The sequence below is a fragment of the Nuphar pumila genome, chromosome 2 (assembly GCF_984573655.1).
Source record: "Nuphar pumila chromosome 2, dmNupPumi1.hap1.1, whole genome shotgun sequence".
Classification (NCBI taxonomy): Eukaryota; Viridiplantae; Streptophyta; class Magnoliopsida; order Nymphaeales; family Nymphaeaceae; genus Nuphar; species Nuphar pumila.
Window position 1 is genome coordinate 41312316 of NC_143250.1, and position 27901 is coordinate 41340216.

Sequence of the window (27901 nt, forward strand, 5' to 3'; positions counted from 1 at the left end):
CCAACCCAGGTCCAATCATTTTCTCTCTCTCTCTCTCTCTCTCTCTCTCTCTCTCTCTCTCTCTCTCTCTATATATATATATATATATATATATATATATATATATATATATATATAGCCGAGTCCCCGTGTCCAAAATTTTTGAAATTGCGCCGCACCCGCACCCGCACCCATGTGACTTAGGTTAGAGACTGTCCTAGAGCAATCTAACCTTTAAATAAATGGCATACCAAATGAAACAATTTTGCATAGAATTAAGATGGCCAAACATGGACAGCTGCACAATGAATAACGTCTAGCAACAAAAAATAGCTAGCAATAAGTAACCCCATGGACAAGAGTCCTTTGGCAGAAGGATAAGCCTTTAAAATGGGAGTAGTGAAATTTCAAAGACAGCACAAAAAGAATCATGTTACAAGTGCATGTTTCTTGAATTATTCCCCCTGATATTTTTATCAAGATGGAGTTTTCAGCCACTATGACCCATGGGAATGAATGACAAGGCACCCTTTCAACACAACATAACTGAAAAGCCCAAACATGTTAAAGGAAACACCCTACTTTGTTGTCATGTAAGCAAATCAAAATCCCAAGAGAAGTACCACAAATGTTTAACTCACTGAGGAGCAAATTCTACTGCATAAACCAACAAGCACAACACTAGAAGGATAGGAAATGGTTTAATCATCTCATGGTGAAAACTACAGATAAGAATCTTCTAACACTTAAATGTATCACATAAATGTGGTTCTTATTCAACTAACCATACTTTATATGGTAGGAAAACAATATACACAAACATACAAGCTCACGGCGCGTGCGCGCGCGAGAGAGAGAGAGAGAGAGAGAGAGAGAGAGAGAGAGAGAGAGAGAGAGAGATGCATATGCAGGAACGTGCACATGCTCGTGGTCAAAGAAAGGAAGCATAACATTTCATATGACACCATGTATGCTGCCTAACAAGAATCTTAATGGGTGATGTAGACAAATCTCAGAAGCTGTTTGAGTCTGAGAAAAACATCAAGCCAACATTGAGAAAACACGAAAATTGACAAAAGTTGTTGGAAACATCTAGCCCCTAATAATTACCAACAGATCACATGAGAACAAAAGGGAAGCTCCCATCTGAAATCATTCTTCAACACAAAACTTAGTATACAAGAAAAACTAAACAAACAGAAAGCAAAAACATCCATTTCTTCAACAACTTTCACATCTAAGAAAATTGGGAAACCATGGTTTGAATGAAAACATCACTGGCTATTCGTTCTTGGAATCATTGGAGGTATTGTCATTGGAAGTATCATCCTGCCATGTAGCTTTCCATTGCTTGTCATAAAAGGTGGATTCCTTCACAAGAGTTTTTATAGTTTCTATGTCTTCATTCTTCCTGATCAAAAGTACTCCAACTACAGCAACAAATAAAAGAAGCTTGCAGAAGAAATTTCCCATTTGATCTACAAGGCCTACTCCTGTCAAGCTATCAACCAGATAAGCCATGAAGAATCCTATCATTGCAGCACGACCTGTCAATGCCCAATATTTGGTTAATTAACCCATTGTTAGAAGGATAACAAATAAGCAAAGTTCAGGAACCAAAAACCTACCATTTAGTAGCTCTGCCTCTGGCAGATGGAACCTTTTGACCCATGCCCACCAAGGTATAATCGAGGTATCAAACACTACAGTTCTTTCATTGCTAGATGATTCAGGATTATCTTCAAGACATTTTCTCCTTTTAACCTCTAAAGGAATCACGTGCAGATTAAAAAAGTTAAACTGCAAATATTTACAATGTGGTAATGAAAAAGTTAAACTACAAACGTTTAAAATGTGTAATAGCAGTTAAATCCAGAAGCAAGATGACATGCAGAATGTTATTTGAAAGATAACCTTTTTACAGGATTGAGGATTTAGATGTACAATCTACAGAACAGGCACATTTCTTTTCCTTCCAGCTAGGAAAAAGTTTATTTTTTCTGTTTGAACACTAAAAGAAAATAACATCTTCATTTGCTATCAGCTGCATTCCATAAAACAATACAAGCACAAATTTTGCAAATGTTTTGTGAAAGCCAAATTTCTGCTAAATAAAAGTATTTGATAGTTCATGGTGCCCAAGTGTCAGAGGAGATAGACGTGAATAGATAGTAGACATGAATAAAAGCACACTCATAGGGTACTCTAGGTGAAGTGCATTCCCATTCATGGTTTTCCATTAGTCCAACATCTGAGAAAGCTATCTTGGAATTCATAGTTTTCCACTAATTCAAAAACTAAGAAAGGTATCTTGCCATTAGGTACTTGATTTATATTCCATTCAACACTAATTTAACTATCATTATGCTCGTGGTAACCCTTTCTTCTTTCATAGTATGAACTGCAAAATATTGATTTATATTTCATTCAACACTAGTTTAACTATTATTATACTCGTGGTAACTCTTTCTTCTTTCACAATATGCACTGCAAAATATTGATTTCAGCTGCCCTGACAATCAATACCAACAAGAATTTCAGCCTTGGTAAAAATCACTGTTATAACATCAAGCAAAACATACCAGAAAGCCCTTACATGCATGGTCTTTTTTCTTGTGTCATCAAAATTATGAAAAAACAAGTTTCGAAAAAAAGGAGTCCCGTGAACTATGAGGATGCTGACAAACTCCAAATGTACTTGGGTGTTAAATTATAAGTGTGTCCTTGTACACACACACACACACACACATATATATATATATATATATATTATGTAAACTGAAATACCTGTCAGGGGTATTTCAGTCATGTCATCTTGTAATAGGTGTCAGTCCTCTAGGGACTGACCTGTTTTTTCTTTTCTTTTATTTTTGTATTTTCCTTTTTATATAGCTGTTGGACCAGCCCCTTTGGGTCTTCAAGTGCCTATTTAAAGGCACTCTACCCTCCTATTTTGTTAATGCTTTCTAAAGCATCTCTAAGTGAAAGAACATATTTTTTAAGACTTGTGCTTGCCTTTAGTGGCTTTTTGCTGTATTCTTTTGATTGTGTTTTACTTTATTGTATTGTCCCTTGGTGGACTAAGTGTTTGTGCACTCTTTTGTTTTTTGTTTACCATGTTTGGGTTGTCAATTGTACTTCCGCTCTTGGGATTGTGTAAAGCTTCTCCAAAGATCGTGGTTGCAATAGAAGAAACCTTCACAAGCCTTGCTTATCTCAATCAAGATGGGCAAAGAAAAATTCTTAGACGGTGATTGTGTTCAAGATAAACGACTCCAACTCCGCTGCCATGGAGCATCAGATCAAAGGCAAAACCAGAGTTACCGGAAGCGCCTAGCTAAAAGGGGAAGCGCGCTTCCGAAGCGTGGGGGGAAGCGTCCCCCTTTTTCGGGAAGCACGTCCCCCTTTTTTGGGAAGCGCGCTTCCCTTTAATGGGGGACGCGTTTCCCTTTAATGGGGGACGCGCTTCCCTTTAATGGGAAGCGCGCTTCCCCCTCGCTTCCCCCACGCTTCTCCTGTTTTTTTCAATTTTTTTGTATTTTTTATTTTTTATTTTTATTTTTTTCGCTTCCCCCTCGCTTCCGAGACGCTTCCTATGTCGCTTCCGAGACGCTTCCTAGGTCGCTTCCGAGACACTTCCCGAATCGCTCCTAAGTGGTCCCCCGCTTCCTAAAATTTTGAAAGTGCCTCGCTTCCCGCTCCCGCTTCCCGTATCGCTTCCCGCTCCCGCTTCCTCAACTGGCAACCATGGGCAAAACGCTATGAGGGTACGTGACTGGTAACATATGTGAACCACAACTCATACTCACCAAAAAGGATGGTGATCAAATTAAAGCTCTTAGTGACGAAGAAAGAGAGAAAGCACTCAAAGATTTCAACACTAAGGTGGAAGATTGAGAAGCCGAAAATTACCAAATTCTCTCTTGGTTCCTAAATAGCATGGAACTCAAAATTGCCGCAAATATAGTTAAATTCTAAAAGTCATGTGAGGCTTGGGTTTTTCTCAAGAATATATTCGTGCAAAAAGATTGAGCACAACAATATTTTCTTCAAAAGAAAATTTGAACCACTAAACAAGGAGATAAGAGTGGGAGAGATTACTATTGGGATGAGTTATTGTTGCTTGAGCCTAAGTGGAAAGGACCCTCTATTTAAATGAGGCAAAAGCAACTTGATAAAAAACATTTGTTTACCTTTCTTTTCGGGTTAAGACGTGTTTGAGCAAGTTAGGTTCAATATTTTGCACAGGACCAATGACACTTCTCTTGATGATGCTCTTGAAGAGGTGTACCAAGCCGAAACTCGACTTGGCATGTCTAAAGGGAGCGAGGAAGTTCTCGTTGTGTCAAGACCCGACAACAATATTAGAACATATAGGTCGCCTCAATTTTGGAAAAATAACAATGGAGGAGGAAGGAAGATCATTTGCCACTTTTGCCAATAGCCGAGACACATCAAATCAGAGTGCCCTAAGCTCAAAAAGGTGGCCACCGTTAAAGAAACTCTTAAAAAGAGTGAGGATGCTAGCATAAAAAGAGATCTTAAGGATTCTATCCATCATCTAACAAAAGCATTATAATTATTCCTTAAGACATCTTCCACCTCCGCTTCTACTTCAGGTGTCACCGTATCAACCTCTTCCCCTCTAGGTACGCTCTCTTAGATTCTTGACTCTAGTGCTTCTTTTCACATGACTCCTTTAGAATCCCTTCTCTCATAATATACAAAATCCTTTTATAATTCTCATGTTTCTACTGCCGATGGAACCAATTTAAAAATAAAAAATATTGAAACATTCACCAACCTATGTCACAGGGATTCGGCCAACCAGGTGCCGCACCCGCATCGCGGGTGCGGCACTCAGTGCGGTCAACCCGACCCTGGGTGCGGTCAATGCACCCAGGGTCATTTATGTCCAACTTTTGGACTTGAAAAAAAAAAAAGAAGAGGCTCGCTAAAATGGGCATGATAGCCAGAAAACTTAGGAAGTGGTTTGTCAACATGACGAGTTTCGAGACACATCTCTTCAACTTTCTTTACGGCAACCACATGCCGTAGCTAACTACCAAGGAGTCTCTTCTCCGAATCGTTTTGCAGGGTCAAGCGCAGACTAAACCTGCGAAGGTGCCTGGTTCAACAAGAATCGATTGACAGCGGTGAAGAGATCGGTTCCTTCTAGCGGCGAGTGCGACTTGCCGAGCTTCTTCTGTCTCTTGAGTTGCTTCGTGGTCGAAGGAAAATGATCCTCATTGAATTTTGCGGAGGGGATTGCGGTCATGAGATACCTCCATCTCTTGGATAGGATGCTGGTCCTCACCACAACTTTGATGGGGAGTGAATCAGGCAATGCATTGATATTGTACCTGGTGGCTTTCTTCATCATTCTCACCTTTTGCCGAAGATCTGACACATCTCGTAGTTGATGAGAGCTTAACTTTTCATGAAAATCTGGATGGTCTTAGAGAACAACCATACTGTACCCTGAAAATTGAAGAGAGCACAAATGGTTCTGTTAAAATAGAGGGTTCAGGAAGGCAAAAGGGTAATGATGCCCATGTTGGCCCGTACAGATTGCAGTCCACTGTACCTGCTTGCAAATATTAAATCAGATTTTGATTTTCTTCCGAGATATGCGTTGAGCTGGAGGTTACGTACTACAAAAATTAATACAAAATATCTAAAGCCAATGAGCCACCAGATTTTGGGGCAAGATGTAATGATCATGGACAATACAACCTTTCTTCAGGGATGACCAGCTTGGTTACCATTCAAAAGTAGCTCAGTTACGTAACTAGGAGAGAATAACTAAAAGAGTCGGATGGGAAACCAAGCATATATGTCCTGGCCAGGGGGAAAATGGGGTCTCGCCCCGTTTGGACTGGTGTTCGTACCTTATTTGGTTCTTTTACATGTAATCAGATATCCATCAAATCCTGATATTTGTCTGATTCAATAGCAAAAAATTTAAACCATATATGCATCTAGCAGTGCTCGATTAAACTATTAAACTTGGCTCAGACCATTAGAGCTTAATGAAGCTTTGAAACTCCATTAAGCTTGGTTAATGCAGTCTTATAATGACGAATTTTAGCATATATATAATTTTTTATATTTTCGCCCTCCCGCACCCAAGTTTTTTTAAAATGTCGCATCCCCGCACCCGCACCCGCACACATGTGACATAGTCACCAACATTTCAAAAGATTTTCAAGTCCCTAAAGTTAGAATTGTTCCAAAACTCAATCTAAACTTGTTTTCAGTTTCACAAATCTCAAATTATGGGTATGAGTTTTCTTTCTCATAAAAAAAATGTTGGGTGCAGGATCACCAACTAGGGAAGTTGCCGATTGGGGAAGGTCAAAGGAGGAAGAATCTCTACTCCATGGATTTTCTTTCTTTACCTAAAGATTCTTTTTGTAATTTTGTTAAGGAAAAAGATATATCTATATGGCATCCAAGATTAAGTCATCCAAATGTAACTAAATTGTCACTTTTTCATTTTTTGAAAGACTTTTGTATGAAAGAGTCCATATGTAATGATTGTATTCTTGAAAAAAATGAAGAAAAATCCTTTTGGCTCTAGAATTTTTGTCGCTAACAAACCTTTTGAACTTGTGCATTCGGATCCATGGGGACCGGCTCCAGTCATGTCAAAGGGAGGGCTCTCATTGATGATTATACTAGGTATACTTGGATCTATTTTCTTAGGCAAAAAATTGATGTTTTTTCATGTTTCAAAGAATTTCACAAGATTGTGGAAAACAAATATTATCATTTTTCAATCAAATTCCAAGGGAGAATATTTGTCTAATGATTTAAAAAATTATTTAAAAGAAAATAGAATTTCACATCAAAGATATTGTCCAAATACTCCTCAACAAAATGGATTAGCTGAGAAAAAAACACCATCATATCATTGAAACTACGAGAACTTATTTCAAAAAATGTTCCAAAAGGATTTTGGGCTGAAAGAGCCTAAACTGTGGTGTATCTTATAAACCAGATGCCCTAATCCTCTCTTCAAAACATGTCTCCAATGGAAAAGATTTATCAAACCTCTCCTGATTTGAGTATATTAAGAGTTTTTGGATGTAAATGCATTGTACTTGTTGAAAAAAGGGATAAATTATCCCCTAAAGCCTTTGAATGTGTGTTTCTTGGTTATGCCAATAACAAAAAAGGTTATCGATGCTATGATATAAAAAATGACAAACTATATATTTCAAGAAATGTAATTTTTCTTGAAAATGAAAATAGTTTTTATTTTGATAAGACTAAGGATGATCTTGAGTATTCCTTTTTATTTGACTTATTGCCTAAAAAGGCTTCCAATGAAATTATACACGTTGATGATATGCATTTTGATGACTCTGTGTTCCCATGGAGGATACCCAGAATCGTGATATTCAAATTTATTATAGAACGGTTGAAAACCTTCCATGTGCACTTGATAGATATACACAAAATCAAAATCTAAATGAATCTAGTGTTAGGAAATCTAGTAGAACCTCTAAACTTTCTGAAAGGTTTGTGTCCTATGAAACTTTTTCTCCTAGATATAGAGCCTACCTTATGTCTATCCATTCCTTTCATGAACCTTCAACTCACAATGAAGTTAAATAAAATGCTGAATGGATTGATGCCATACATCTTGAATTAGGAGCCCTCGCTAAAGCCAAGTCCTGAAAAATTTAACTGTTACCCTTAGGAAAAAAGTCTATAGGTTGGAGGTGGTTTATAAAGTCGAAATAAAAGGAGATGAATCTTTAGCAAGATATAAGGCAAAGACTAGTGGCTAAAAGATATATTCAGGAGTATGTGATAGATTATGAGGAGACCTTTGCTCCCATAGCTCATATGACTAGTGTTAGAACTCCCATTGCCTCTTAACATCCATTAAAAGGTAGTCTATCTATCAACTTGATGTCAAAAATAATTTTCTGAATGTTGACCTACGTGAGGAAGTGTGCATGGAGCCCCCTCTTGGTCTTTAGATCGAAAGAAAAAAAGTTCTTCGGTTCAAGCAAGCTCCTAAGACTTGGTATGATAGGTTTCACAAAGTTATGTTCAACTTGGATTACAAATCTTGTTATACTTTTCTCTAAAAAAAAATCTTGTTAGATTAACACTGCTCTTTTTGTCAAAGATGCAGATACTGACATTGTTGTTCTTCTATTATATGCAGATGATATGATCATTACAAAGAGTGACAAAAATAGAGTTTGTAAAATAAAAAATGCTATTAAAAAACATTTTGATATGTCTCACCTTGGTTTTCTAAGTATTAAAGTGACTTATTCACCTAGAGGATATATCCTATCTCAAATGAAGCTAATTGCAGATATTGTTGCTAAATCTAAAATTTCTGATGATAAGAAGGTTGATACGCCGGAAGTTGTTAATGCAAAACTAAAATTGGAGGATGGAACCCTCTTGACTGTCACCTAGGTACAGGTGCAGGTGCCAGTATGAGTACGGGGACACGACTATATATATATATATATATATATATATATATATATATATATATATATATATATATATATATATATATATATATATATATATATATATATATAACATACATACAAAATAAATTCAAAATAAATTGAATATAATCTAAATATATATGTTATATCTAAAATATATATTATATACTGAAAATATAATTATAAATTATAAATTGAATACAAACTTGTATGTACGGAGGGTAAAATCGCATGTCCAAGCGTCGACGTGTGTCAACACGCATGCTGACACAGTTACATAGGGCAAAATGGAGTGTATGTGTGAGATAGCCTCTTGAAGATCCAACTCCATACTAACAACTAATTGGATCATTGACCTACTTATCCATCACAAGACCAGACATTGCTCATGGAGTACACTCAACTAGTCATTTTCAACATGCACCATCTACGGTGCATATGAGTGTTCTGCAAATTATTAGATATCTCAGGAATTCTATAGCCAAAGGGTTATTTTTATCCTCCTCTTCTTTAAATTTAATTGCTTATACTAATGTAGATTGATGAGGTAACCCTAATGACAGAACCTCAACTATTGATTTATGTGTTTTTAGGGGGATTCTCTTATATCGTGGAGGTGCAAGAAGGAGCAAAAGGTCTCTTTGTCATCCACCAAAATTGAATATCGAGCCATGGCAACAATAACGATGGAGATTATCTGGTTAAGGAGACTTCTCAAATATATAGGCTTAATCATCTCTAGTCCAACGAAGATCTGCTATGACACTAAGAGTGTTGTTTATATATAAAGTAACCACACCTTCCACGAACAAACGAAGCATATAGAGATGGATTGCCACTACGTACGAGATAAATTTTTGTAAGGAGCTATTGAATTGCCTTATGTGACTTTAGAATGTCAGTTGACGGATTTCTTCACTAAAGCTTTGCCTTCACCTCAATTTTTGTCTCTTCTTGGCAAACTTTCAGTGATCACACCGTAAGTTTGAGGAAGAATGTTAAATTATAAGTGTGTCCTTATATATATAGTTTTATATGTAAACTGAAATACACGTTAGGGGTATTTCAATCATTTCCTCGTGTAATAGGTGTTAGTCCTCTAGGGATTGACATGTCTTCTTTTCTTTTTTGTATTTTTCCTTTTTTATAGTTGTTGGGCTGGTCCAATGACTAGTTGGACCAGCCCCTTTGGGTCTTCAAGTGCCTATTTAAAGGCACTCACCCTTTGTATTTTGTTAATGCTGTCTAAAGCATTTCTAAGTGAAGAACATATTTTTTAAGACTTGTGCTTGCCCTTAGTGGCTTTTTATTGTGTTCTTTTGATTGTGTTTTACTTGATTGTATTGTCCCTTGGTGGACCAAGTGTTTGTGCACTCTTTTGTTTTTTGTTTACCCTGTTTGGGTTGTCAATTGTACTTCCGCACTTTTGATTACACTTGGGCAGACTTACGATGCTGGCAAGCCAAAATCTACTCCCTCCAAAATCAACATTAATTTCTGTCCCAAAGTGGTACCACAAGGTGAACAATGAGTTTTCTTTTCTTTCTCAACAATAAAGATCATTGCACACCCAAAATCTGAACATGTTCACAAAAGTTTCTGCACCATTCTATTGTGAACCTTTAGTTAGGCTAGTATGAAGTGTCCTCAGCCAAGCTTTACCTTTGATACCATCAAAAAACAGCTGAAAGAGAGATATTGGGAAGTGTTTTAGTGCTCTGATTGAGTAGCTATTGTTAAAATATATGTAATCAATATATTTATATATATATATATATCTATATATATATATATATATTTTATCACACACTACCCGATAAGGGGTAGTTCTGTAAACTTGCCCAATAGGGGAATTGTAGTCTTTTTCACTTTTCTTCTTTTTCCTTTTTCCTTTTTTCTTACTTTTTTTTTTTGTTTCTTTTTTTGTTCTTTTTGTGCATTAAATGCACAGCCATTGGGGGGGCCCAACAAAGAGTCGTTGGGCCCCCAACGGTCACAATTGTGACCGTTGGGAGCCCAACGACTCCTTGTTGGGACTCCCAATGGTCCCTCTCTCTCTTTTTTCTCTAACTCTCCCTCACTCCTCTCTTGCCTATAAATAAGTGGGGTCTCCTCCTTTGTAATGCGTGGCTTCTTCAAGCCTCTTTGTGCCTTTATAAGATTTTATGCTTTCTAGCCATTATTGGCTTTTGTGTATGTCCTCTTTTGGACTTGTTCTTTGATTTCTATGTGTGAATGTCCATTGTAGGACATACTTTTCTTTTCCGCATATTTCATTACATGGTATCAGAGCCTTGGTTGTGCTCTTGATTCATATAGCTAGTTGACTAGTTATTTCTCTCTCTTGGTTTGTCCTTCATTCTTGATTATATGATGGAAGGAGAACAAAAGATTGATCTCTCCTTCAAGCTTAATGGTACTAACTACATGATGTGGGTCGCCACCATGGAGAACAACCTCAAAGGTAAAAAGCTTTGGGGATATGTTATGAGCACCATTAGAGAACCTCAACTTCAACTTACGAAAATGGATGGTGATCAAGAAAAAGCTCTAGAAGGAAATGCTCGCATGAAGGCTATTGAAGATCACCAATCAAAGGTAGAAGATTGGGAAAGTAAGCATGCAAAAATTCTTGCATGGTTCGTGAACAACGTGGAGCTAAAGATTTGCGCCAACATTGCTAAATTCCGCCTAGCAAATGAAGCATGGTTCTTTATGAAAGGTATGTATACCCAAAAAGACCTTGCTCGTCAATTCTTTATCCAAGAAAAAATTCGTACCATTAAGCAAGGTGAAATGAGTGTAAGAGATTACTATAGCACTCTTGGACCCTTATGAGATGAGCTATCCCTTCTTGAACCCAAATGGGTATCTAGTGAAGATGTGGAAATGAGAAGAGAACAAATGGAAAAAGAACACTTTTTCCAATTTTTACATGGGCTTAGGCCCGAATATGAACAAGTTAGATCCTCCCTTCTTCATAGATCTAAACCTCTTCCATTGGAAGATGTCATAGCCGAAATATGCCAAGAAGAAACACGTCTTGGCATGATTAAAGGAGGAGATGAAGTTATTGCCGTGTCTAAACCCGGCAATCATATGAAAGCTTATAAGCCTCCACACTTTGGGAGGCAAAATAACTATAATGGCAATTATAGGAAAGTCATTTGCCATCATTGTCAAGAACCGGGTCATATAAGACGTAATTGTCCGAAGATAAATGAACCTCCAAAAGGTAAAGTTGCTATTATTGAAGAAATCTCACAAAAGAAGGAGGAGACAATGAAAGGGAAAGAGTCCTTTTCCCTTGCTCAACTATCCGAAGCACTTCAAATTCTACTCAAATCGCCGTCAACTTCGGGAGCCGCCATTGTCTCTTCTTCTCCTCCAGGTATGCTTTCTTGGATTCTTGATTCTGGAGCATCCTTTCATATGACCCCTATTGAAAATGGACTATCCAATGTATGTAGCAACTCCAAAAATTCGTTTGTTTCCACCGCCGATGGTACCTCTTTACAAGTTAAAAGTTTTGGAACTTTAAACTTTTCAAAAGATTTTTTTTTGCCAAACGTAAGGGTTGTACCTCAACTTAATTTAAATCTTTTATCTGTTTCTCAAATATGTGATCATGGATGTGAAATCTCCTTCTCAACCAAGGATTGCTCTATACAGGATCTCCAGTCCGAGAAGCGGATTGGGCAAGACCATAGGAAGGGAGATCTCTACTACATGAACAATTTGAAACTTCCCACTAACTCATTTTGTAATCATGTCCAAGATAAAAATATTGAAACTTGGCATCAAAGACTTGGACATCCAAGCTTCTAAAAAATGTACTCCTTTCCTTTTGGAAAAAAAATTTGTAATGAGAAACATTTTGTTTGTAAGAGTTGTATTTTTGGAAAAATGAAATCCACCCCTTTTCCAAATAGGACATTTGTGTCCAAAAGACCATTTGAATTAGTCCATTCGGATGTTTGGGGTTCTTCTCCGGTCATATCAAAAAGAGGATACTCATATTACGTTACTTTCATTGATGACTACACTCGATATGTGTGGATCTATTTTCTCAATCTAAAATCTGAAGTTTTTAATTTCTTTAAAAAAATTCATATGATTGTCAAAAATCAATTTTCAAGTAATATCTCCATTCTTCGATCCGATTCCGGTGGAGAATATCTATCAAAAGAATTTCAAGAATACTTGGAAACCAATGACATTTGTCATCAAAGGTCATGTCCTAGGACTCCTCAACAAAACGGTCTAGCCGAAAGAAAGCATAGACACATCTTGGAAACCAGTAAGACTTCTCATTTCCAAAGAAATTTCAAAGTGCTATTGGGCCGAAGCCGCCTTAACTTCCACTTATTTGATAAATAGAATGATATCCTCATCCCTACAAAATATATCTCCATATGAAAAACTCTTTGAAAGAACACCCGATTTTAATAGATTAAGATTTTTTGGGTGTAAGTGTTTTGTCCTTACACATAAAAGAGATAAGTTATCTCCCAAAGCTATCGAATGTGTGTTCTTAGGATACAGAGAAAATAAAAAAGGTTTTAGGTGCTTCGACCCCAAAAGCAACAAACTATATGTATTCAAAGATGTTACCTTTTTAGAAAATGAGAACGGCTTTGAGAAAAATAAAGATATTGATGAAAGCGAATATGCTTTCTTATTTGATTTTCTCTCTCAAGAAGATGTGACTCCTCACGAAGAGGAAGTTCTTAATGATTTAGAGGATACTCCTCTTAGTAATGTTGAAAATGGAAGTAATAATTTTGAGAATAAGTCAATTCAAACCTATGCCAGGTGTGGTCAAGAAGCTCCCATAAGTGCTTTAGAAAAATATTCTCAAAATTCCAACATAGAAGAAACCTCTTTAAGGAGATCTAGTCAAATCTCCAATCCTCCTAATAGGTTTGTTTCCTATGAGTCCCTAACACCTAAATATAGGGCATGCCTAATTGCATTACACTCTTATCATGAACCATCACACTATAATGAAGCCAAAAACATTCCTCAATGGGTTGAAGCCATGAAACTAGAACTTAGTGCCCTTGAAAAGGCTAAAACTTGGGAAATAACTTCGTTACCCACTGGAAAGAAGTCTATTGGATGTAGATGGGTCTTCAAAATTAAAATTAAAAGTGATGGGTCATTAGAACGTTATAAAGCTAGGTTGGTAGTCAAAGGATATGCTCAAGAGTACGGAATAGACTATGAAGAAACCTTCGCTCCCGTAGCTAGAATGACTAGTGTTAGGACTCTTATTGAGGTTGCATCCGTTAAAAAATGACCTATCTATCAATTGGATGTTAAGAACGCATTTCTTAATGGCGAACTAAGTGAAGAGGTCTATATGGATCCTCCACCAGGAGTATCTATTGGTGAAAATAAAATTCTTAAACTTAAAAAGGCACTATATGAGTTAAAACAAGCTCCAAAGGCTTGGCATGACAAATTTAGCAATGTAATGACTAGCTTAAATTTTCGTTCATGTTATACTGACACTGCGTTGTTTGTGAAAAGTGCAGGGTCCTCTGTAGTTATTCTACTACTATATGTTGATGATATGATCATCACTGGAAGTGATGAGCAAGGAATCCATGATATTAAGAAAATTTTAAAAGAAAATTTTGACATGTCTGACCTTGGTTTCTTAAGATATTTTCTAGGTATTGAAGTTGCCTATTCTCCCCGAGGGTATATTCTCTCTCAGATGAAACTTGCCGCTGACATTTGTTCCAAGTCTGGAATTTCGGATGATAAGAAGACAGAAACCCCTGAGGTTATCAATGCAAAGCTAAGGTTGGAAGATGGGACACTTCTCGAGAATCCTACTCCGTACCGTCAACTCGTTGGGTCTCTGACATACTTATCCATCACCCGACCAGACATAGCTCATGCAGTTCACTCCGTCAGTCAGTTTCAACATGCACCTACAACTGTGCACATGAGTGAAGTCTTAAGGATTGTCAGATATATTAAAGACACCATAACTAAGGGAGTTTTTTTTTCCTCTTCATCATCTCTTGATTTAATTGCTTATACAGATGCTGATTGGGGAGGAAATCCCAATGATAGAGTCTCAACTACTGATTTTTGTGTTTTCTTAGGTGACTATGATTTCTTGGAGATGCAAGAAGCAGCACAAAGTGTCATTATCCTCAACAGAAGCGAAGTATCGTGCAATGGCCATTACAACCATGGAGCTTGTGTGGCTTAGAAGTCTCCTCAGTGATATGGGCATCATCATCTCAATGCCTTCGAAGATGTGTTGCGATAACAAGAGTGCTATCTATATTGCAAGCAATCACACCTTCCATGAGAGTACTAAACACATAGAGATGGATTGCCACTATGTTCGAGATGAATACCTAAAAGGAACCATAACACTGCCCTACGTCACATCTGAGTACCAGTTGGCGGACTTCTTCACCAAATCCCTTGTTGCTCCTCGTTTCATGTTTCTTCTCAACAAGTTTTCGGTTGTATCCCCGTAAAGCTTGAGGGAGGGAGTAAAAATATATGTAATCAATATATTTATATATATATATATATATATATATATATATTTATCACACACTACCCGATAAGGGGTAGTTCTGTAAACTCGCCCAATAGGGGCATTGTAGTCTTTTTCACTTTTCTTTTTTTTCCTTTTTTCTTAATTTTTTTTTGTTTCTTTTTTTGTTCTTTTTGTGCATTAAATGCACAGCCATTGGGGGGCCCAACAAAGAGTCGTTGGGCCCCCAACGGTCCAATGACTCCTTGTTGGGATTCCCAATGGTCCCTCTCTCTCTCTTTTCTCTAACTCTCCCTCACTCCTCTCTTGCCTATAAATAAGTGGGCTCTCCCCCTTTGTAATGCGTGGCTTCTTCAAGCCTCTTTGTGCCTTTATAAGATTTTATGCTTTCTAGCCATTATTGGCTTTTGTGTATGTCCTCTTTTGGACTTGTACTTTGATTTCTATGTGTGAATGTCCATTATAGGACATACTTTCCTTTTCCACATATTTCATTACAGCTATGCCAGACACAAACACAATTTTTAGTCCCTTATCATATCCCTTGATACACTATACTAGTCATATTTTATAAAAATGGTTGTTTCCTGTATCTACAGCCGTGTCCATGTGACATAGACAAGTTGTGCATATGTATATATATAAGCTGCTTATACTGACAGCAGATTTATTAATCGAGCTGATAATTAAATCATATATATCTTATGTTGCAGCTAGAGGAGATCAATTCTTGGAAATCCAGGGACATAAGTCTCACAATGAAATTAGTTCTTGAACATGTCAAGAAAAAAAAATCCTAAACAATGCTTGTAAGGAAATGAGGTTCTTCGACGAAAGCACAAATGCTTGTAATAGGTGTCTATTGAAGACACTTCAATCATAACCCACAAAACAGCATAAATGAGAGAACTCAAAAGAGAAAATAATAAACTTTATTTCATTCACATGAAATGCTTAAAAAGCATTGTTACAAAGGAGAGGGGAGTCACCCTTATTTATACACAAAGAGAGAGGGAGAGAGAGGAGCTTTAGAGAGCTCATAGACTAGCTCCAAGGGCTCTAATTGTAGCCGTTGGACTAGCTCCAACGGCTATAACAACTAGTCAAAGATCTAGTTGGATCTTGACTAGTTTAGAGTCTAGTTCAATTTTAACTAGACAAAAATAAAAAATACAAAAAAAGAAAAAGAAAAATAAAATAAATAAATATAAAATATTATATTATTATATTATATATAGTTACATTTATGTGTACACTTTTTAACACTCCCACTCAAACTTACGGTATGAGAGAAAGTTTGTTTAAGAGGAAATGATATTTAGAAACAGCGAGAGGTTTGGTAAAGAGATCTACTAATTGGTATTCTGATGTAACATAAGGCATATCAATGGTTTCATGTAGATACTCCTCTCTAACATAGTGACAATCCATTTTAATATGTTTGGTGCATTCATGAAATATTCGATTGCTGGCAATATAGATCGCACTCTTGTTGTCACAGTACATGTGTGAAGCTTTTGTCACTTCAACTCTCATGTCAGTCAGCAGTCTTCTGAGCCAAACTACCTCCATTATTGTGGTGTTCATGGCTCGGTATTAAGCTTTGGTGGACGAAAGATAGACCTTCTATTGCTTTTTGCACCGCCACGAAATCAAGGATTCACCTAAGAAAACACAAAAACCAATGGTTGAGTGCATGTTATTGGGATCACCTCCCTTGTCATCATCAGCATAAGCAATTAAATTTAATGAAGATAAAGCAAACAAGAATAAGCCTCGTGAAAGAGAAGACTTAATGTATCTAACAATACGCAAAATTGCTCCCATGTGAACAAAAGTGAGAGCGTGTTGAAACTGATTAGCTGTGTGTACAACGTGTGCTTTATCAGGTCTAGTAATGGAAAGATAGGAAATTGTTCCAATAAGCTGTCAGTAAGGAGTGAGATCATCAGGAGGTTCTCCATCATCGATTCTCATTTTGGTGTTGACAACTTCTGGAGTATCCACTCTCTTATCATATGTAATTCCAAACCTAAAAATAATATCAAAATCAAACTTAGATTGAGATAATAAATAACCTCGAGGAGAATAAGCAACTTCAATTCCTAAAAAATATCTCAATAAACCTAAATCAGTCATTTCAAAATTATTTTTAAAGAGTTTTTTAATATTTTCAACTCCTTGTTTGTCTCCTCCAGTGATGATCATATCATCCACATAAAAAAGAAAAATAATAATCACTGCATCAGAAATCTTAATAAACAAAGCAGTGTCAATTAGACAAGTTCTGAATCTAATATCAAGCATAACGTGATTAAACCTGTCATACCAAGCTTTTGATGCATGTTTAAGACCATAAAGAGTTTTTTTCTAAACGAAGAGCCTTACCCTTAGGAATACTTATATTAAGTGGTGCTTTCATATAAACTTCTTCAACTAGGCTTCCATTGAGAAAAACAATTTTGACATCTAATAGAGGCTAAGGCTATCAGTGTCTTGATTGTGGTCATACGGGAAACTGGAGCAAAAGTTTCTTCTAATCGATGCCATACTCTTGGGAATAACCCTTGGCCACTAATCTGGCTTCATATCTTTCAAGAGTTCCGTCACTCTTGGTTTTAATCTTATAAACCCACCTACAACCTATAGGTTTCTTTCCTTGTGGAATATCTTGAATGGTCCAAGTGTTAGCCATTTCTAATGCTTCTAATTTTGACTTTTACCTATTCTATATGGTTTTTGGCTTGAGTATAGGATCAAGATTCTACGTACGAGTGTATTAATGTAATAAATGCCTTATATGTGGGTGAAAAATATTCGTAGGACACAAATTTACAGGAAGGTTTAGAGACTCTGGATGACCTTCTGGTTTGTGCTTCAAAATATTTTTTCAATGCACATGGAAGATTGGATTCTCTACGTTTTGAGTATTGTAAACGGGTGTCCTTATGGGTTTGCTCTTCATTAATAACATTATGTTCATAATCAACAATACCTTGACCATCGTCTAGGTTGTGTTCATAGTCACATCCATCAGATTTCAAAGTCATATCTATCAAAAAAGAATATTTGGTTACTTCCTTGGTCTTTCCAAAATAAAAAAAAACTTTCTTTTTCCAAGAAGGATATATTTCTTGATACATATAAATTTTCATTTTTAAAATCAAAACACCTATAGCCCAGGAATGGCACGAGAGTAGAGTTTATCATTTTTGTCAGTGAAGACAAAACATTTGCATCCAAAAACTATGGAGTAATCAGGAGATAATTTGACAAGTTTTTCAATTGAAGTTATATTTTTCACCCCTATTTATACACAAAGAGAGAGGGAGAGAGAGGAGCTTTAGAAAGCTCGTAGATTGACATTAATGATTCTTCCAAAGTTCTCCAGTTGTCTTCAGTGCCAAAAGCTACAACCATCCAGCAGACGTATCTTCCCAGTTCACTTTCCAATGGAACTAGTCATGATGCAACTATTTAGCAATAGCATATCTTCCCTTTACAAGCACCAAATCCTCAACAGGAAGATACAATTACCATATTAATCAATGACATACTACAAGTAAACAAAGAAATGTTCACCAAAAGGACTACTAATCAAGAAACCAAATTCCAAAAAATTGAACAAAGAGATATCCAGCATGCAAGTCTTGCCACATTCCCACAAAAAGCAAAGAAAACCCTCACTTTGAATATAAAGAAAACCCTCATTTGGAGTAATCAGGAGATAATTTGACAAGTTTTTCAATTGAAGTTATATTTTTCACCCCTATTTATACACAAAGAGAGAGGGAGAGAGAGGAGCTTTAGAAAGCTCGAAGATTGACATTAATGATTCTTCCAAAGTTCTCCAGTTGTCTTCAGTGCCGAAAGCTACAACCATCCAGCAGACGTATCTTCCCAGTTCACTTTCCAATGGAACTAGTCAGGATGCAACTATTTAGCAATAGCATATCTTCCCTTTACAAGCACCAAATCCTCAACAGGAAGATACAATTACCATATTAATCAATGACATACTACAAGTAAACAAAGAAATGTTCACCAAAAGGACTACTAATCAAGAAACCAAATTCAAAAAAATTGAACACAGAGATATCCAGCATGCAAGCCTTGCCACATTCCCACAAAAAGCAAAGAAAACCCTCACTTTGAATATAAAGAAAAGAAAAGCTCAGGAAGCCCCACCAGAGATAATTAAATGCAAAAATTGAGATACTCAGCTATCATCTAAACCCACGAGAAACCACTAAAAGAATCAAGCAAAATCTTCACCAAGAAATCACCACAGAGCAAAAAAAAAAAAACAAGAAGAACAAGGACCCAGAAGAGATTTCCTCACCAGCATCAATCACGGCATCCCAATTAGTCTTCCCATCCTTCCCAAACTGTTTTAGGTCCCATGTCCCACCTACCCATCTTGGGTCTTCGAATGTGGGTGTACCATTACTTGAACCAGGAGACTCCCCCAACTTGGGAGGGTGAGGAGGGGACTCCTTCTCTGCCACTTTTGCCTCCAATGTTGGGGCACCCACAATCCCTGGCCCGTTATCTGCTGCCCTTGGAGGGGACAACAAGGGAACTCTAGAGGAGAGGTGGGGGAATTTCAAGTGGGTATTGAAGGTGGGACTTCTAGAAAGAGAAGAGATGGAAGGGAAGGAAGGTAGACTGAACATGGCAGCCATGGATTGTGGGTATTGAAGGTGGGACTTCTGTTGCACTAGAATGCAGGAGGATGCCACGTTGCTTGACAAGTACTAACAGGCAATCCACACCTCAGAATAAGAGAGGAACGGCCTTAGTTTTTTAGTACTTGTTTGATGCATCCCTGAGTCGAACCGGGACTATGTGACTGGGTTCGAAAGGACTCCCGATTCCGTCAAGGGCCATGTAGTACGGGGGTGTCAACGGGTCGGGTTTGGTTCGGACCCAGGTACAACTAGATCCGGCCACGATTTTTGGGTATGGTATCGGGTCCTGACCTGAGCTTAATCGAACTCACCATAAGAAAAACCATACTTGGACTCGTTAAGAACTACATGAACCCTAAAATAATATTTTTTATCATTTTTATCAATGTTGTCAATATCGGTATCGGCCTTGAATCGTTTGGCCACCGATTCAGCGGTATTGGCCTATACTGATACTCAAGCGAATCGTAACAAAAAGTAATAAAAAAATACAACAACAACAACTACGCCTTCATCCCAATACAATTGGGGTTGGCGATATGAACCAAAAAAGAAAATCATTCTGGGTCTTCCACATGAATCCTTCTCCTCCAATCATTTCTATCCAATGCCATGTCCTTCAAAGCATTCATATCCTTTCCTATCATCTCCATCTAAGTCTTCCTAGGCCTACCCCGACCTTTTTTAACTAATATATTTTTCCATTTCTTCATCCTTCTAACTGGAGCATCATTAAGCCTTCGTCGAATATGTCCAAACCACCGTAAACGATTCTCTCTCATCTTATTTTAAAAAGTAATAAAAAATTATTATAGGTTAATCACAACGTGACACATATTAAAACTATTAAAATAATATTTAAAAAGTAATTTTTAGTATTTTTATATTTATTAAAAAATAACCAATTCAAGGGTGAAGCTTATCGATTTTCGGCCGTTAAGTACAAACACTGATAACATTGATTTTACAATTGAAAATTTGTGGGTCTTAATAGGAACTCGGGTCCGGCCCTGAGTCTAATATAAAATTTCACAAACTATACCCAGTTTCATGTATTAATCTGACCTTCAGGTCTTAATCGGGTCTTATTATTTATCGCCATACCTGAACCCTAAAGGGTTTGGTACTGTTCGAGCTCAGGTAAGCCTGACTCGTTGTAGCGCTTCCCTTCGCAGGCGTGAGTCAACCAAATCTTTATGGAGTGATGCTAATAAAGGGTTAATGTCCAGAGCAGATCCAGTGATCACAAAGTACTTGAGCCACACAGAAGAGAAAATACATAAAATAGTTGCACGTGTTAAGATTTTCTATGTTTTTTAAAGTACTCGGCCCCATCACCTAACCGCGCCTTGTCAATCTCAACTAGGGGTGGCAATCGGGTCAGGTCGGCGGGTCGGGTTGGTGGGTCAGAATACCTCAACACGAACACAACCCGTTTATTAAACGGGTCGGATGTGGCAAACACGAACACAACCCATTTATTAAACGGGTAACCCGACCCAACACGGTTAACTCGTTTAATAAACGGGTCAGGTCGACACGACACGATTACATGACACGGTGACCCGTTTATTAAATGGGTCGACCCGATAACATAGACACGATAACACAGTTACACGGGTTGCGGGTTGACGAGTTCGTATAAATGGGTTGACCCGCCCGCCTAACCCGTTTATTAAACGGGTCAAACGGGTTGGCGGGTTGGCATACGCCTAACACGAACATGATCCGCTTAATAAACGGGTTAGGCGGATCGACCCGTTTATGACACGACCTGTTTAAGCCAAACCCGAACCCGGCTAAGAAGCGGGTTGGCGGGGTCAGATTTAGCCACCCCTAATCTCATCTATGCAACACCAACTTAAAAATTCAATGGTGCTAATGGTTGTTAGGCATCAAATAAAACGGCAATCAATTTAGCGGTAAAGCATCACATTTGGTGAACTGCTCACAAGGGCTCCCTTCACCTGATAGGGGTGACTTGTAAATGTCATCAAGTTGACTGAAAGTCATGAGTTCGAAACCCACAGTGGTGTCCTTGCCACAAGGTCCACCTCAAGGGTTTTGCCAACTGAAGGACTAGCAGGTGAGTTCTTTATTGGCTTAGCTAAAAATAAATAAAAAAATCAGATGTTTAAATTCCAATGTAAATTTATATCCAGTGGGATAGTGAGTTCAATTAAGATATGGGAACTGGAGAAATGAGTAGGTCCTAGCATGTTAATTGACTGATAGACTAGTGCAAAAACGCTAACATGCAAGTGTGTTTTGCTTAATATGAAAAGGTGTTTATAATTACTTGCTTACTAGCCCACAAGAGTTCTACACAACTAATTAAGTGGGTTGGCTTAAGACGTTCAAGTTAAATGACATGCAGATTTTGATACCCAGGGTGCTCGGATCTTGTCGCAAGGCTGAAGGTACTCCCTGGTGGGTGAGGGGGCGCAGAGTCATCCGCCTGTATCGGATGATATGCATCGTATCGGCAGAAAAGCAATATGATGTGAACCTGAATCGGTTATTTTTTCATAAATATAAAAAATGCTTAAAATTATTTTAATAATTTTAACTCATGTCAGGTTTTGAATGACGCAATTTTTTTTTAATTTTCTTTTAGCCAATTCAGAACAATTCACCTGAGAATCGGTATTGGCTGATTCACCTGAATCATTGGCCAAACCATTCCCTATGTCCGGCCGGTTGCTGCCAAAAAACCGGCCGGCATGGCCCGACGTTCATCATAGGCATTGAGGATGGTATTTTTTTTCAGTTGGGAAGGGTAAAATGGGGAGACAATGTCTCCATTTTCTCCACGTTTTCCCAGCCTTAAAGCTTAGACACGTCGTGAATGGTCGCTCCCTGCAACCAGACTCAGTTGTTGTTGTGCGTGTGTGTGGGTGGGGGGGAGATGAATATATATATATATATATATATATATATATATATATATATATATATATATATATATATATATATATATATATATATAGAGAGAGAGAGAGAGAGAGAGAGAGAGTTGGGTCTCTCTTTTATAAATAGTAGTTAGTTTTGCCCTTTTTTCAAGGAACATACGACATATTAATGTATTTTGACAAAAATGGTTGTGGGCAGGAGTATAAATGTATAATGTATTTGTACTAGTTTCATCAAGGTTTAAAAAGTTTTAGGTACTCTTACTTCAAACACCAATTGGTACTTCATAAAACAATGATACAAGTTTCTAAGAAATTGTGAATTATACATTTTTCACAAATATATTGCTAATTAAAATAGTTACAATATACATATTTTAATCAATCATTAATGTATTGTAACTCCTTCATGTCGTATTTAAAAGCCTAACGAAAATACTCTATATAATGACATTGTTTTTTATAGGAAGAAATGTTGATAGAAACAAAATTGGCATCCATTTATCATGTAATAGAAACTAGTTTCTACTAGAAACTATGAGTTTCACCAATAATCGGGATGGTGTTTCATAAATATTTCATACTTCTATTTATAGTTACCAAACTGAGTTTCGTATCTGTATTTGGTATTCTTATATTAAACAAGGGTGTATCAAGTACCAACGCAACTATGATCCCAAACATGTAAAAAAAAATTGACCAATTATTACAACATGGCTCAATATTACAAATTATTGTAATGTTTGAATGTATGCAAATGTACCCAAACTAGTTTACTATTAGATGTTTTCAAATTAATTCATCATAATGTTTGATGATAATCATATTAGTTTGCCGCACCTCTGCACATACCAACCTTACAGACCACAAGTATTGGAGTTATCCCTAAAGGATCTTATTTCTAGTACATTTTTTTTGCTATAAAAAACAAAAGCATTAAATGCATGGGTCCTTCAACTAGCTAAGTGCCATCTTACTTTCACAGTTCCTTGCAACTTTTTTTTTCTTATTTTATTAGTTATCCATAGGGAGGGTAGTGGACAAGGAGAAAACGAGGGATGGAGGACATAAAATTGAGATGGAGGGGAAGGATGAAGGTTAAAATAAAAGCCCGTGTGAGGATGGAGGCAGGGACGGACTTACACTATCCTCCACCCTGTCCCGGATCCCCATTAGTAAAATAACTAAAATACTTTTAGTGATGTCAGTGGATCGGGGAGAAACGGGAACTTGCCTGCCTTGCCCCGTTTAGATCGGGGATGGAGAACATGAAAAGGTGATAGAAGGTTAAAATCAAAACCCATGTGGGGATAAAAGCGGGGATGAAGGGTAGAATTTTGAGCCCCACCTCCACCCCGGTCCACTGACATCCTAGTTGTCCACTCCTTACAACCCTTTCCCATCAATAGGGTTGAAAAACCTGAGGAACAGCTTGGCTCGGCTCGTGAGAAGCTCAACTCAGCTCAAAAAATTGAACTCATAGTTGATCTATACGACCCAGCTCGTTTAGGTATATGAACTGAGCACAAACATGGCAAATTCAACTCGACTCAGTTCGTATAGGCTTGTTTTACATATTATATATATATAATATTATATTATATGTGTTTTATATATTTATTATATACATATTATATGTATTGGTAGACACCCAAATTTTTCCATGTCCCTCTCTCTATCTGAGGTATCGGATGGCAGGTACCCTTATCGTCCGACCATCTTTGGGGTTCTCGCATCCAGCCATACGTGAGGTTCCCGAACGACCCCCAGCCCCTTTGTCCTCTGTTTGAACCGGGATCGGACGACTGACCATGCCACCGTCCGGCCATGCTTTCATGTCTAAACTGGGACCAGACAGCAGGAATCCCCGCCATTTGGCACCCTTTCCAATCCAAACCTGGCCCAAACTGCAGGTATGCTTGTCGTCTGCCCCCCTATTCAGTCTGAACTAGGATCGAATGGCAGACCATGCCGCCGTCTGCCCCCCGCTCATGTCCAAATAGTGACTCGCCACTGTTTGCCCACTCTTCTGTTCAAATCGGTATCCGCCATTGTTCGGCCTCCTCTCCTGTCCAAACCGGGACCCGGACGACAACATGCCTTCCACCATTTGGCCCTTTCTCTCTTGAGTCTTTCATCGTCTAGTCTCCCTTTGACCCCGTAGGTAGGACCCGAATGGTTGTCCCACTAGGGACAGCTCCGTTGGGTCCAACTGTCTCGCCTGTTCTGCCATACACCTCTTCCATCAGTCCAAGTCATCCCACCTTCGAGATGGCACTTTGTCTCACCATCCCACTTCCAAGATGGCGCCTTGCCTTGCCATCCCACCTACAAGATGGTGCCTTGTGTTGCCATCCCACTTCCTAAACGGTGCCTTGCTTTGGCATCCCACCTACGGGATGGCGCCTTGTCTTGCCATCTCACTTTCGAGATAGTGCTTTTGTAACGCCCCAAATTTTCAAAACAAAGCTAAGTTAAATTTTTCATCATTTTTTTTTCTTTATAGCGAAACTTAAAAAAACTTTTAACAGCGGAATCAGACGATAATGAGTCGTCAGTTTTAAAAACCTTCGGGCACATTACAGGCATGTGGTCAAGCAACTCATTGACCACCAAAGTATTCTATTTTATCGAAAACCACATGTTTATTACAACATCACTGCTTGGAAAAACAATATAGGTTCAATAAAAGAAAGGAGTACAACTCTTTTTAAAGAAACCCTGAAACTCGATGTCGCTTTGCTCCGCATATCGCAACGCAGGTCCAACACCTGAAATCCCCATAAACGGGGTCAGAACCACTGATGGTCTGGTAAGCAAGCAATCATATATCCATTCAACTCAAATAAATGTGTTGACCACTCAGGGTCACAGTTCATAATAACAACGCTCAAGTCTTCATGACTTAGTGTATATCGCAAGAGCCTCTCCAAGGCTATGAGTTGAATATTCGCTCAAGCCTTCATATTTGGTGCTTTCATATCCCACGCGTCTAAGGACAACACATCGAGCTTCGCTTAGTTATATAAGATACAACGTGGGTCTTTGCTCTATCGGTCCAGTAGTATACCGATTATGACACCTTCACAAAGGTTATTTAGGACTTGACATAACAACGTCCATCCACTTATACATTCAAGCATCGCTGAACCTAGAGCTAATGCATTGTTTTGATATTTAACCTCTTCTACCCTTGGTACACGGGTGAAGCATTGTTCGAGCATCAACGCAACATTCTGGGGGGTAATTATTCTATATATTTTAGATACCTCAGAGGCCTGTTGACCCTATCCATAGTAGAGCGGTGTATTTCAACTGAGAGAACCCTACTAGGCCCAATTCGGATGCATCATCTACTTGCAGTAGTTGGGTTCAATTCTTAAATCTTAAAGATAACCACGACCTCAAAACCCATGAGTGATTGAGGTCATCGTGGACTCTATCAGGTCTAAAGTCAATATGTGTCACCCAAGGCTGTACCATCACTGTCTTTCACAACGAGCATAATTCCTGAAGGGGTCTGTCAGTCTTACGATTACTTTGTCAGACATTACATACCATTTTAAGCAGCTTGTGCCTCAACATTGTGAAGATATATACCCGACATCATTTAGTATGCCCCAATCACGGTCATCAACCAAGGGAGATAGCCCTAATACGATCGTCAACCGCGGGGTATATGCGATCTTAAGTCTTATTCATATGCATGCTTAACTATGCTCTCGGCACTGCAGCCATAACGAGCATCTCACCTCTTCCGGGTGGAAACAACACACTCTGGCTCTGCGGCCCTTACAAGTTTGATTGTGTAACAGTTCTTAATGAACATGCATATGACTCGATCTCAACGGATCGACTGCTCGACATATTTTTACGCAATGAGCTCTTAACCTAGTCAAGGCGTAACCACTACTCTGACACAACGACCCTTACGAGTAAAGTGCTGTTATAGGTATCAAAGAGACGAGTCATTCTACCATCATTCTAACAATGGGCATCGTTGTGCCATTCAACTTGTTCTGGCAGCTCTTCTGCCAACCATTTTGCCAGTACCTCCCGTGCTTTAACAACAGGAGTGTGACGATCCTTTCTATGTTGTAGAAAGTGTTCAACGAACTGGGTAGCAACTCCTCTGTATGACAGAGTAACATACTACATTCTTTCTGAGCTATTTTTAGCTTCTTCAAAAATTTCAGCAGTACTTCCTCTCTTTGACGGAGAAAGCATGCATTTCTTTTTAACCATTTTAGCAGCACCTCTTCTCTTTGACGGGAAAATCACTATGCTTAACTCGGGGATGAATGCACATCATTGTACTTACCCCGCATCCATCAGGGTCCATTTGAAACCTTCAGGCCATAGCTAGGCTATACGTAAATGACTTAGTCTTTACGAAAAAACGGTTTTGCATAAAAAGTGACGCCTTTTCAATACATGCTTTATTTGTCAAGCAGAATCTTGATCGATGAGCGGCAAAAGAATCACATCAGCGATTTGAAGTTGATCTCTATTTGGACGCTCACTTACGTGCCATATATATAGTATAAGCAGAAATTTGTGCTTTATATGGCGGCGGTGTAAAGAAAATGCATATACTTATTGTTCGGGGTGTGTAACCGAACAAAATATTTTACATATATATTTACAGAAAGTAGGGAAGTCTTAGCATCGTTCAACGTGACGATAAGAAAAAATGCATAATTTAAAGGCATAATAAAAAATTACAGAAAGCAGGGAGCTTTAGCATCATACGATATGACGGTAAAGCTTAAATTACACGAGCCTTGGCGATATAAGATGCGGCGGCCATTTCCATACAATATATAAGTCAGTACCCAACGATAGTTGTAAGATGAGCGGGTGAACACCGAAGTATCTCAAAAAGCTCAACCAAGATGTGGGGCGAGTTACTCTTTTAAAAGGATGCAAATATTGCGTATTCAATCATATGTATCTGACAATAGTTACGAGGCGAGCGATTGAACACCGAAGTGTCCCAAAGGGCTCAACCAAGAACTAGGGTTAGATACTACTTCAAAATGTATATGCTATATACAAACAAGCAAATACTTAAGAGAGAGATGGATCAATGAAGCGAACTTACTTCAAATCATGGAAGAAACGGCTCCAGAAGGCTCCAATTGCTTCGAAGGCTTCGATCCTCCTTTCGAACGGTCAAACTAGGTCAGATGAGGTTGACCTAGTTGAGAAAGAGGTAGAGCAAATCAAGCTGCTCAACTCAAGTAGTTTGAACCAAATTGGGTTCATTCCAAGTCAATTGGGTTCAGCAGGTTCGGA

At 38.1% G+C, this 27901-nt stretch overlaps 1 protein-coding gene across 1 annotated transcript; it reads right to left on the reverse strand.

Annotated features, from left to right (window-relative positions):
* Positions 1-1101: 1101 nt before the first annotated feature.
* Positions 1102-19788, reverse strand: LOC149845330 (light-harvesting complex-like protein 3 isotype 1, chloroplastic). The gene is made up of 3 exons (XM_089995700.1): positions 19343-19788; positions 1608-1745; positions 1102-1526 (listed from the first exon to the last, which is right to left on the reverse strand). Exons 1-3 carry the CDS (start codon positions 19683-19685, stop codon positions 1261-1263), a joined length of 747 nt encoding a protein of 248 aa, XP_089851826.1. The 5' UTR covers positions 19686-19788; the 3' UTR covers positions 1102-1260.
* Between the last annotated feature and the right edge of the window lie 8113 nt (positions 19789-27901).